The following is a 13,443-nucleotide window of genomic DNA, read 5'->3' as shown; positions in this document are numbered from 1 at the left end:
ATGGGTCTCAATGCTCCCGGGATCTCCCTCCGATCTGCCGGTGGTTGGGGGTCTACAGATCCTACTGGGGTATGTTCACACACAGTTTTTTCGCAGGCGGATTTTGACGCGGAACCCGCCGGCAAAACTTACTCCCATTCATTTCAATGGGAGTCTCTAGCAGGTTTTCCCCGCTAGTGATTTTTCTCAGCTAGCGGGAAAAAGCAGCAATAAGCCCTATCTTCCCATGTATTCTGTGGCTGAATCAGCCGTGGCTTGAGATTCCCTCCCGATTAGGCGCATTCATCCGGGCCTAAACAGGAGTAGCTGCACAGAAAGGTCACACGGAGGAAAAGGTTCCCGCCATGTGAACTTACCCTTAGAACACCCTGTCCTGTGATGTAAGTCCTCTGTACCGACTCCTACATAATGCATTAAAAGCCTAAGTAAGCATATCACAAAAACATTCACTGCTCCAACAAGAATAACATCATGTTCACACCTTGCAAGAACATAAAGTGATATGAAGATTCTTATAGTATTTTAGGGAGTCTCCTTTCTTACACTTTAGAACAATAATCAAATTGGTGTGCAAAGTAGCAGCAGACGAAAAATACTAAAAATAGAGGAAGAAAATGAAGAACTGGCCCAAGGAGAGAAGTGCTTGTAAACATCAATTATAGGCCTGAACTGAGTGTGGTCATGGCTGCTATTTGGTAATACCCCTTCTCTCTGATTCTTACCTTCCTCCCCAGTATTCTCCAATCCTGATTCTTCTTTGTTGACTGACAGCACCAACAGAGCAACAAAGATTGTTAGACTCATACAAGTGTGCGGGGGGTTACTAGGGAGGAAGGGAAAGCTATGGCGGCATCAACTAGCTTTATTAACTATAACTCAGACTGGATAAAACACTCATAGCATATAGAAACACCCATGTGTATTATGCAGAATGTCAATGAAATGCAAAAAATAAAGCTATACATCTAAAATCTGAGGTGTTTTATCATCTATGATTTTTGATATTTGGTACGCCTGGTACTTTACAACACTTTTCTACATTGAGAATTACTAGGATGGCCCATTATACTGCAAGGCAAGCATTATAGAAAACTAAAGTAACTTTGCAGACTGAGCACCAAAACAATGTTATAGAGCATTTCACATGTGGCTAGGAACAACAGACATAAAACTGTATAAAATACCTTCTCTTTAGAATGAATGAAGGTCTCCAAAACAAATGATGTGCTAAGCTGGAAGAGAAAGAAAAGACAATTAAGGTCAATATAAATCTGTGAAGACCCCCACCTTTACAGCCACCCAAACCAGTCCCTAAAGCTGCAAACACGCATGCAGGTCCCAATATGCTTCCGTAGTCCTATTCCTTTTGAATCCACCTTAAAAACTCAAAAAATAAACAGAACTGCATCAAAAACTGCAGGTGTGACTGTAACCTAAAGAATAGGAAAACTGCGTAACCTGTCTAACCCCTTGTTCACATCTGCATTGGTATTCCGTTCGGGGGAGTCTGCATGAGGTCCCCCCGAACAGAACACCAAGCGCATGTGCAAGTGCTGAGCAGTAATAGCACAAGGACCCCATAGACTATAATGGGGTCCATGTGCTTGCCGCGTGATGTCCGCAGCGAACATGTGGAGAGGAAAGTACTTCACAATTTACTTACCTCTCTGCATGACACGTGTGGAGATCTCGCGGCAAGCACATGGACCCTATTATAGTCTATGAGGTCTGTGTGCTTTTAATGTACACCACTTGCAAATGCGTTTGGTGGGTCCCCATTCGGACTCCCCGAACAGATCAAACGCAGATGTGAATGAGGGGTAAGGTGGACAGAGGAATCCAGGATTACAGAAACAGTCGAATGGTTTGCCCTAACCTGTGTCTAACTCCCAAAAATGACAAGAAGCATTACCTTGGCAGTCATTAGTGATACTGCTTTGGGGTCTGGTAGCGTGCTCGGGATACTGCTGCACAGCTGCCACATAAACCTAAGGAACACAAAATGAAAACTGTTGAGTTGCTTGTACATAGCAGTTAACAGAAAGCCATGCATAATTCAGGAGGCCTACCCAAAGTACGTGTGCTCAAAAATGTTCTTGTCTTGAAGAAACTGCATGTTGTCGTGCCAAATCCACTGCAAAATACATTTTCATGAGCTTTAAATTTTGCTGGAGCTGCATAATATACCCAATAACTGAAGATATGACCCTCTCTCTCTGCAAGTTATTCTCAGGTTTTTAATGGCTATGATTAAAACTGGTTGGTGCGCTAAAGAAAACACCAGCACCAACACCGGGTCAATCTGTATTTCAGCAATATTTGATATCTGTTTGTGATCTGTATTGAGGACTTCTACATTTAACTTATTTACCTCGAGAAGTTCTGAAGAGACATCAAACTTGACTTCCTTGCTGGTTTCCTCCTCTGGTTCTACACGTTTATAGAACAGCATATATGCACTGTGAGTCTAGAAAGTTGTGAAAAATATAATAAAAGATGAAGCACATTATCTCCTGCTACCCCTGGAGATGCAGCCGTTTCTAAAGCAGGACGTCTCAATTTTTGCTTTTACTGGGGAGTCCCCACCTAGTACATGACATTGCTTGGCCCCCTCCACAACTGGTCAAATTACATACCAAAAAGAAATATTTAAAAAATAAAAATTATAGAGAGACCTCCACAGTAGCCACATTCTCTCTACAGTGCTACTCACAGTGGGCATAAGCCTTGTTCTGCTTCATTAGTAGAGATAACTCCATGAGATTCATTTCTATGGAACATTCGTGAGGTTCACACCCAAATTCATTCAGACTCCAGAGTATAAGTGAAGGCCCAGAGAAGGCAAGTAAAAATGAAAAAACAAAAAAACAAAAAAACAAAAAAAAAAAAAAAAAAACACACTTATACTCACCTTTCCAGCGTCGAGTGGTCACTTCACATCTTCAGGCCTCTTGTATTGTAACGTCACGTGCCCTGTAGGTCACCACCAAAGCCTGTGATTGGTTATCATCAGACACACGGGGCGGATTAACACCTTGGTTCATTGGCCCAGGGTTAAGACACGGTACGTGACGTTATTCGGAGGACTGAAGAGATCGCTAAAACTTTGCCAGATACCCAGTAGAAGGCAGTATAAGGGTGAATTCACACTGAGTAAACGCTAGCTTATTTTGTAAAGTAAAATTACACTTGTAAATTTTGCTATCCCATTGACTTCAATGACATTTTACAGGCGTATTTTTACAGGCGTATTTTTACAGGCGTATTTTTTACAGGCGTATTTTTACACTTGTAAAAAAATATCATTGAAGTCAATGGGATAGCAAAATTTACAAGTGTAATTTTACTCTACAAAATAAGCTAGCGTTTACTCAGTGTGAATGCACCCTAATGGTGTTATCTTCACTTACCTTCCCTGGGCCCACTGTCTGCTGGAGGCTGTGCACAGCATAGTTACCACTGATGACTCGTGACCCCCTAACAATCTTCACACGACCCCCAAAGACTCACAACCCACAGATTGGGACCCACTAGTCCACTTGGTGTAAAAGATACATCTGCTCCATTAGCCCAAGTGGTATTAAAGGGGCTCTATCAGAAAAATCATGCTGCTAGAGCCCCACATATGCGTGAATAGCCTTTAAAAAGGCTACTCAGGCACTGCTAAAGTTATATTAAACTACCCCACCCCCTGTTTTAAAATAAAACCCTAAAAAAAAAAAAGAATATGTTAATATTATCTATCAGCACGTTGGGCGGGCATTCAGGGTCCGACATCATCTTCAGCCACGTCTCCTCTTCCAGCGATGTCCTCGGGTCCCGTCTTCCTCTGGCGCTCGCAAACTGCCATTGATAAAAAAAAAAATGGCGCGAGAGCATGCGCAATAGCAGTAGCATGCTACTGCGCATGCACTCGCGCCATTATGTCAGACCCTGAATGCCCGCCCACTGTGCTCGATAGATAAGATTAACATTCTTTTTTAGGGTTTTATTTTAAAAGGAGGGGGGGGGGGGGGGGAGTTTAATATAACTTTAGCAGTGCCCAAATAGCCTTTTTGAAGGCTATTCACGCATATGTGGGGCTCTATCAGCATAATTTTGCTGATAGAGCCCCTTTAAAATGTTGCAGCTTGGGTATTAGGAGAAATGAAAAGTCAGCAAGCTCACAGTTTGTGAGAAGGATAGGGAGACCGCTCATGCCATCTAAGGTCGTGCTAACCACCACTGCATAGCTAACAGCAGGTTTTCGGTTTTGCTGGTATCTGCACCAGTTGCAGAGATATTGGAGTCATTAATTTAGGCTACTGATATCATGACCTCAAAACTTAGGGTCATCACTGAGCGCCCTGATGGTACAGTTCTATAGTCTTGAAGCTGCCCAGTGCTGGGCCTGAAGGGGAGAAGCATAACCTCTCTTAGGTTTTCTCTGAACCCCCCTTTTTATGTATTACTATGAACAGTCCCTGAACTCTGTGTAACACACTGTTTCTACAGTAGTCTTCCTTTAACACAATTTTAGCATAATTCACTTTAATAGTACAATACATATTCTTTTCATACCTTTTCAAAAGAGAAGTCCATAAATTTATCAGTTACGGAATCATAGGTCTTAGTCTAGCAGAGAAGGAAAAAACAAAAACGTTAGAACATTATGTGAGTTTTGCTAAAAATACAGCGGCCATTTGCTACCACATTTAGAAAGAAAAAAATTACAAATGAGAGGAAGAGCTGCTGGAAAAGACAACTCCAAAGGCTCAACTCTGATACACTGAGTGAGAGCTTTGCTGACTCTGTTGTATCTTTTCAAGAAAACACGCTACCATTCCGTCAGATCTGCAATGACATATTCTCCAATTTCTGTGTGCGAAGCTAAAGGCTGGTATGGATGCTAGACACGACTCCCGCTCCTTTACTGATTCTGCCAGTGCGCGCTCTTCTCGGATAATCCACCTCTACTGTATATACACGCATGCGCAGAGAACAGAGCAGTGATGGAGAAGAGGGCACACAGACAGAATCAGTACATGAGGAGGAGCTGTCTCACAGCAAGAAGCGTGGAGGATAAGTATATAATATGGGTCAGGGGTTGGGCTGTGTAGGTAGGGAAGGGCAGGATAGCTAGAGAGACAGGGAGGGGGTGTATAGGAGAGTGATCAAGGAGGAGGAAGGAGGGGCAAGGAGTGAGGAGGAGTGAGGTGAGAGACGTTAGTGTGGAAGTTACATAGCAGGAAGCTGAACCTAATAAACAAATGCAGGAGATACCAGGAGCTCCCAGAGACACCCAGAAATCACTCATGCAATTATTAACCCATTAATAGCACTGACATTTAAAAAACCAAACATTTTTTGCCTGGAAAACCATTAAAAGCATGAAAGTAAGCCAATAAGTGGACACGGAAACATATTTCTTTAGTTACATATTACTTAAGTTTCTTTTAACCACCTGTACTATTCAGTCATGAAATGCGTTTTTTAATTGGAGGTACACTTTTACTACAATTTAAGTTACAATGAGAATTGCTTCAAATATGTATAGGATGATAGTCCTGCCTTTTTTTAGCTTATTCTTCTTGCTGGCATTTGTGTGTTCATGAGATCCATCTTCCTTACACCAGCACAGATATTTACCCATGGAGCTTTTTTCCCCCAATGAAAGAGGGATGTCACAGCTCAGCCTACCCTTGTTATCAATCCTGAATATTATTATACTATCTTTTACCCTATACATTGGTCTTTAAAACTTTCTTGAAAGTATTTCTAAAAAGATGTTCAGTCATCGTTAAAATAGTTATTATTGCTGTTATGTAAGTAAATAATATGCATATCAATGGGAATTGACCTGTGTTAAGGTGTCCATTGTTCTGGAGGACACATGCAAAGCCCAACGGACGTCATTAATTGTGATGGAGGCATTTGTGATGGGGGGGGGGCAAGTGTTTTTAACTGAAAGCAGCGGATCAAAAAGCAAAAAAAAAAAAAAAAAAAAAAAAAAAAAGTCATCCGTGCAGGACTTTTATCGAGCAATTTTAGGTGGATGCTGTGAACATAGCCCGAGCGGTTGTAGAACTTTCAAACTTACTGTCATTTCTCCACCAAAACATTCTGAAGCAAGCTGTGCCGAATCAAAGGGCTTCACTTCAGCATCATTAAAAAGATACCTAAGAAAGGAAAGAAAAGTTAGACATCTTGTACAACTACTTAAAAAAAAAAATAAAGTCCATTCAGAAACCATTTTGTCCCAATATTTGTTCCTCGGGGAGGAGAGGGAAGGGCATAGCAACACAAAAGTGTGAAGAGATTCCCCTCCCATATACACATATATAGTAAGTACGGTATACATGAGCATTGTGAAAACACATCTCTATGTACACACTTTACTCAAACATATAGTGTGTATATGTATGTGCAAATATTCATGAACAGATCTAGGAACAGTAACGTTATATGATGTTTATATGCTGAACCATTAAATGACGAATAACTGAACTCTTAGTAGAGCGACCCATCCCAATGTAGATGTTATGCCGGGATCCGCATGACAAGAGCCTTTACTATTAACTTATTCCATTTGCACATCAATGTCCAAAATTCTGTTGCTCCACAGTGGAAAAAAAAATCCCCAACAGTGGATTTTTCTGAATTCAGATGCTGTAAAACTCATCTGAACCTACAGCATGTGAACGTGTCCTTACAGAATTCTTCAACAGCGACACAGAAAGTGAGACCGTTTCCTTGCTAGCTTCTAAGTGTACGTGCTTGAGGAGAACTTACCACTTATTATTTTTGTAAGCGTGTGGGTTGACAATGTCTCTAATGAAGCTGTAGTAATGACCCCCATCCGCCGTACCAGTGTGAACAGTGACACCAATTAAATCGTACTCATAGCTCTCAGTCTCCTTCAGTTCTTCTCCATCTTCTTTTAAACCTAAAACATTATCCATTGATAAATAGAAGATTATATAGCAATGAAGTTGTAAACTGTTTTATACTAATAACATATACGTCTAAAAAATGAAGTTGCTGCACTGAGTAGAACAAAGAGAACATGGCTAGGATATGTTAAAGGAGCCTTTCCACCATATCACCTAACTACTGTATAAGTTCTAAGTTCACACGGGAGTTTTTTGGTCCGGAATTTGGCGCGGAGGCCGCCTTAGATTCTGGACCAAAAAACGGCTATCTGCGGCTGAATGCCGATGCCAATGGGGGAATTCTGCTCTGGAGTAGACCCAAATGAATGGGCCTAGTCCGGAGGGAGTGACGCGCCACGGAAGATGGGACATGTTGCTTCTTTGAATTTCCATTGAATTCAATGGGAGGTGGTATTTTAATCTGGAATTTACAGCGGAATCCACATCAAATTCCGTACCAAAATCCGCCGTGTGAACTTAGCCTAAAGAAGTTTTGCAAGACTTGCTGACAATCAATGCTTATATTCCTGCTGACATTAACTAGTTCAAGTCCGGGCAATTTTTTTTAAAGTGGAGAAAGGGGTAGCTTTTATGTACGGGACGCAGTTTTGTTTTATTTTTTTAAACTGTAATAATTTTAACAATGAGATATATAACAAAACAATCAGGTCACAGTTTTGTGTTACCAGGGAACACAGAAGTCTGAATGAGTTCATTCTTACAATTTTTAATATGCAAAATTACTTTCTTAAAGGGATCCTATCTGTTAAACACAATGTTTTCTCCCTAACATGATGGAATAGCCTTAAGAAAGGCTATTTGTCTCCTTCCTTTCCTTCTCCACGCTGCAGTTCGCCTACAATCCCGGTTTTTCTCGATATGCAAATTAGCTCTCTTGCAGCACTGAGGGCGGGCTCCAGCACTCAAACAGCACTGGGGGCGTCCCCAATGCTGCCAGAGAGCTCTCCAGCACCGCCTCCATCTTCTTCTGCGATGAGGTCTTCACTGCGTCTTCTTCCAGTGGCGTCCTCTTACTTCTAGGCCTCGGGCAAGCCGACTGTGCATGCCCACAAGAAAAATGGCCGCTCCCATAGTATTGTAAGCAGCCATTTTCTCGTGGTCGGTGGGCATGCCCAGTCGGCTTGACCTAGGGCTATAAGAGAGCTGCGAGAGCTCATTTGCATACAGAGAAAAAAACGGGATTGCAGGCGAACGGCAGCGCAAATAAGAAAAGGAAAGGTAGAAGACGAATAGCCTTTCTTAAGGCTATTCCGACATGTTAGGGAGAAAAAAAATTGTGTTTAAAAGATAGGATCCCTTTAATAGGGGAGCCTGAGGTCACAGAGAACTAGATCCTAGATTTGCTCTAGTGCAGCTGTGTGATGTCCATGCAATTGAACACGTTGCAAAAGCGTTTACAAGTCTGCAATGTTTCCAGTCTATAAAATACCTGTAAGACTAATATGTTCCATGTATATAAAATATGCTGCATTTCCCTTTAACAAGACGTAGTACAAAGTTTGTTATATACACTTTTAAAATCAATGCAAAATTGCTTTATGATTGTAGGTCATAAGTAGAACATTCTGCTTTTAGATGTTTCATCTTAGGACAGAACACAAACCAAATCGAAGCAGAGAAACATGGCCACAAACACCATGAAGTTGAAAAATGAGAGCCAGCTCCAATTTATTGAATTAAAATAACTCATTTTAGTAAATTACCTTCTATTCGATCATTCTTTCCCATTAAAAAATCCTCTGTGTAGGGCGTCATGTCAAGCCGCAGAGGGAAAGAGAAGTGAGTATTGACCTTCTCTTTCATCATAGTGACCATGTTAAATGTGTACCGCATTGTATTAAAACTTAATATCCGTGGTAACTTCTTAAAACAAGCTCTGAAATAGAAAGCACATAACAAATTAGCTCACATCTGACGAAAATATTTATTTATTTTTTTAAAAATCTTTGCAAAAGCTTAAAAATGTGCACGAGTGTGTCAGCTAAACAGTGTCTGAGCAACGATGCTAAGTATGACGCAAGTGTCACTGCTTGGCCACTGATTGGATGATAAGAACATTGGGGAACCAAACATACTCTCTGCTGGATCCCCAGCCCAATGGTGAGTATAGAGAGTCTATTTTAAAGGGGCTCTATCATTGGGAAAAGTAATTTTTAACTAAGCACATCATTGCATAGCCTTTTGAAAGGCTATTCCACACCTACCTTTTGTATGTAAATTGCCTCAGTGGTTTTTGAATGAGCCTGTTTTTATTCATATGCTAATTAGACTCTCGGTGCACCCCAGAAGTCTCTTCGTGCACCCTCTGCCTATTCTTTCCTATGTATGTGTACTGCAGGGGCTGCTGCTGATGACTTCCTGCTTCCTGTTTGCACACACAGGAGATAATAGCAGAGAGGAGTGCTGCTGGGAACTTCCTGTGCTGGCTGGAAGCTAATTAGAATATGAATAAAAACAGGCTCATTCAGAAACCACTGAGGCAATTTACATACAAAAGGTAGGTGTTGAATAGCCTTTCTAAAGTCTATGCAAGGATACTCTTAGTTAAAAATGACTTTTCCCAATTATAGAGCCCCTTTAAGTCTTTACAGGGTGTTGTGGTAGAAAGAAGAGGGGGTAGGATAAAACGGAAACTATAGTTTTGCTGGAGGAGAGAGGAGGAAGGCAGTAAGCAGGGCTATATATTTTTTGTCACTAACATCTACCATGACACTGTTATGAACAGAGGCTTAGTTAAAAAAGAAGGAAAAAAAAAGAAAATAAAGCAACACACAACCCTCAAATAAGACAAAGCTTAGTACACAAATAAAGACTAGAAGTAAACGTATATGAGCAGATCACTTTGTTCATTATCCAATCTGTTCTGGTATCCGGTGGGTACATACAAAAGCAGACTGATAATACAGCACCATGTAAGAATTTACCTTTTTTCTGCTCGCACCTTCTTTCCACAATGGGAGCAGGTGTACATGTTGTCACCTTCCAATGTGTCCTTGATGGTGACTTCATCCAGTGACTCCTGGAAAAAAGACAGATATGATATGGGTGATAAAGGATAGATGTATTAACAGATAAAAGGCAGCAGCGTCTGCTGTTATGACAAGTTATACTAAGAGTATTTAGTCCGCTCCAATACCTCCATTTTCTAGATCTCTGTTTGGCACTCATAAAAGAAAACTTTGGAAGAAATTTATCAAGACTGGTATTTTCTACGCTGGTCTTAATCTAGCAGCAGGTAAGTGTAGATTTGAGCTGTAGTTTAGGCAAAAGTAAATTTGCTGGATAACGTGAGGCTGCGCCTATCCTACTTTTCAGGAGAAACAGGTGTGCGGCAACATTTAGGACTTGTCATACATTCCACTACAACACCTTTTAAATCAGATGACTATTGAAGTGTGATCAAAGTGAGAAGCAAGCGCCTCCATACATGTAGTGGCTGTACAAGATGGAAGTACAGCCCAGATCCCAGTCACTTGAGGCACAGGCCATCAATAGGTCGTCTGTGACAACTCCATTAAGGGTCGCTTCACACAGTTTTTTGGCAAGGATTTTGACGCTGGATCCGCCTCAGAGAGTTCTATCGGGAGGCTTTCTTTGGGGACCGATTTAGCGTCAAAATCCTCGCCACAAAACTCAGTGTGAATGGACCCTAAAGCTGAGTAACAAGTACAAAATAGGGTATAATAGGGTATAGAACAGCTGTGGTACATGGAAAGCACTCCTACTCACATAGATGTTTTTCATATCTGCCACCTGACATCTGACCGTGTAGAATTCTTCAGCTGTTTGACTAACATGTTCACAATCCTAAAGCAAAAGGTTAAAATCATTATAGAAGACGTAAATATACAAATAACCTACAGCTGTGCACCAATATACAGTACATATATTTAATATTGTAGTGTTACCAGTATTAGTATTTTTGCAGCAAGTCTTAAGAGTCAAAATAGAAATTTTATATATATATATATATATATATATATATATATATATATACACACACACCCATAATACGGTAAATAATCCCCTCATTTCCACCACCAAATACACACAAACTAAATCATACAACACCTACTGTAGGATGACTTACCAGAGACACAACGTTGTTAGTTATTACTCCTCCAAATAAACTTTTCACTGTGTTTTTCTGATGACACAAAAAGAAAAAGTTGACACATTTATTGGGGTTCATGTACGTGCCCATCCACTAGAACACGCATGACTGAGCAGAACTTACCAGTTCAGGAGACATCTCTTCAATTTTAGTAATAAGGTCTGTAAAGAACTCAGTCATGTCCTTCTGCTCTCCTGTGTTGAGGGGCTGTTTGTCCATGGTGTAGGTCTTGCAGAAGGGTCTAGGGTTATACGCTTTACATTCACTCTCCTGTAACAAACACAATCCTTATATTTAGCAAAACATTTACAATGGACATTACCCCTCAAAAATAGGTGACAAGTGTCTGATCACTGCAGGTCCCAATTAAACAGTAGAAAGGGGTCTGAACCTCGTATCCCACCCTGCTACCAGGGCACTACCCACGTCGTACTGGTACTCCAATGTGCCATATAATTACTGTCCACAATAGTATGGAGCAGATTGTCCACATTAGGGAATGGATACTAGGTGGGAATAAAAGATAGGGGTACATTTGGCAGATATGGAAGGACAGGAGTGATCAATATGTTAGTTCACAAGCTGTGCGGGGGGGGGGGGATTTTTGCATATTACTTTGTTATTTGCTATGCGGCCGTATTTTATGCCATTTATGAGTCCTCAATAATATGTTTAAAGCACAAAACGAAAAAAAAAATCATGAATAATAGCAAAGCAGCAGAGGTGCAACATGCAAGTATTGTTAGTTTTGTAATTCTGCAGCCTTTTTATACCTGAATAATCTCCTAATGATCAGAATTGGAAGAAAACCTTTAACATAGATCGTATGACATACAACGGACTGGATGCCTTTGCTACTGTGACCGCCCTACGTGTGTGTGTTCTATGTATCAGTGGCATGTGCGTGGCCGACAGCCTAAAAATCAAAACGTTTTAAGCAAAGCCTGTGCAGTTTCCAAGTAGGCCACACGTTGCATGTCTACATATCTTTGTGCTCCTTTGTTGCCACATAAGGCACAAGAACCCTTCAATGTCACCGCCCACATGTCTGTATAAACAGTTTAATTGAACGAAATATCAAATTCACCGATCCGATGATGGGAAAGAATTGATAAATTAGAGCAGGAAACGTAAACCATTTTCAATGATAGTTACTCACTTCCATATGAACTCTTTACAGGACAAGATACTACTATCTATACACAGGCAAACCAGAAATTAGGAAAACAAGACAAGGGCACTTGAAGCAGATCTGCGGCTCATAGCACCAGGAAGTTTTTAAGTGCAACTCCCATTATTTTATTTTTTTGCTATTATGTCGAGGGGGTATTTTGCAAACATTTTTGGAATGTACTTTATTAAAAGCTAATATGCTTCAAGAATAAAAGTGGTCTCTGGAAACAGACATATTACTGAAGCACAGGAAAGGTGTGACAAAAGCTTGGACCGCCCTACGCACCAATGCCAATAGATCTATATTGATAAATCTGGAAATATGGTCCCCTTCATTCTATGGTTGTGCATGGGATTGGGGCCCTGGAGCAAGAAAACAGATCTCTGACCACTATAAAGATATAGCAAGAAGTTAAATAGTACAATTTATTTAAAATATTAAGACAAAAAAAAAAAACGCTGCATATAAAGATCTATGAGGTCCAAAAGACAAGCATTCAGGTTCTACAAATTGCAAAAATATGATATTAAAATATTTATAGGAGTCTCACTGTGATATGTATAGATCTATAGATAAACATACATATAGATCAGACCTGGGCAAAGCCCGGCCCCCGGGCCATATCCGGCCCTCTGACTGATTCAGTCCGGCCCGCACAGCTTGACTAGGGGGGGGGGGGGGGGGGGGGGGGGGGGGGGGGGGGGGGGGGGGCGCGCGCGTTTCTAGGGGGCGTGTCTTAGTGCCGGCAGGACAGTGCAGGAAGATGGAGACATGTGAGTGTGTGTCATAAGGTACTGAGAGATGTAAGGTGAGGTGCAGGGGGGAGTGTGTGTGTGTATCTATATGTGTCTATATGTGTATGTCTGTCTATATGTGTCTGTCTGTGTGTCTGTGTCTCAGTAACCTAGGGGCAGAGATGGAAGGGGAATGTTATACTAGGGCAGAGATGGCAGATGGAGGGGGGACATGAAACTGGGGGAGTTATGGAGGGGAGACATGAAATGGGGAAAATGAAGGGAGATATGAAACTGAGGGAGACACGGAGGGGGGGAACATGAAACTGGGGGTAGATGAAGAGGGCACAAACTGGGGGGACATTAAAATGGGGACAACTGGAGGGGGCATTAAACCATGGAGTTAGGTGGAGGGGGACCTGTCTGCCTCTAGTTGCCCCCAATTTAATGTCACCTTCCAGCTACCCCTACGGTTTTAATGTCTACTTC

The 13,443-nt window shown here is 41.3% G+C and overlaps 1 protein-coding gene across 1 annotated transcript in view; it reads right to left on the bottom strand.

Annotated features, from left to right (window-relative positions):
• Positions 1-13,443, bottom strand: part of USP34 (ubiquitin specific peptidase 34) — a 106,063-nt gene that overhangs the window by 24,298 nt on the left and 68,322 nt on the right. Inside the window, exons 45-56 of the mRNA XM_075267582.1 lie at positions 11,170-11,316; positions 11,023-11,079; positions 10,662-10,739; positions 9,857-9,951; positions 8,636-8,808; positions 6,772-6,925; positions 6,080-6,158; positions 4,561-4,614; positions 2,372-2,467; positions 2,070-2,134; positions 1,913-1,988; positions 1,185-1,232 (exon numbers count right to left, since the gene is read on the bottom strand). Of these exons, the coding sequence (XP_075123683.1) occupies positions 1,185-1,232; positions 1,913-1,988; positions 2,070-2,134; positions 2,372-2,467; positions 4,561-4,614; positions 6,080-6,158; positions 6,772-6,925; positions 8,636-8,808; positions 9,857-9,951; positions 10,662-10,739; positions 11,023-11,079; positions 11,170-11,316 (1,122 nt within the window). The remainder of the gene's footprint in view (positions 1-1,184; positions 1,233-1,912; positions 1,989-2,069; positions 2,135-2,371; positions 2,468-4,560; positions 4,615-6,079; positions 6,159-6,771; positions 6,926-8,635; positions 8,809-9,856; positions 9,952-10,661; positions 10,740-11,022; positions 11,080-11,169; positions 11,317-13,443) is intronic.

This window comes from Leptodactylus fuscus, chromosome 3, assembly GCF_031893055.1.
Source record: "Leptodactylus fuscus isolate aLepFus1 chromosome 3, aLepFus1.hap2, whole genome shotgun sequence".
Classification (NCBI taxonomy): domain Eukaryota; kingdom Metazoa; phylum Chordata; class Amphibia; order Anura; family Leptodactylidae; genus Leptodactylus; species Leptodactylus fuscus.
Note: the sequence above shows the minus strand (reverse complement) of the source record. Positions and strands in the feature narration are given on the sequence as shown.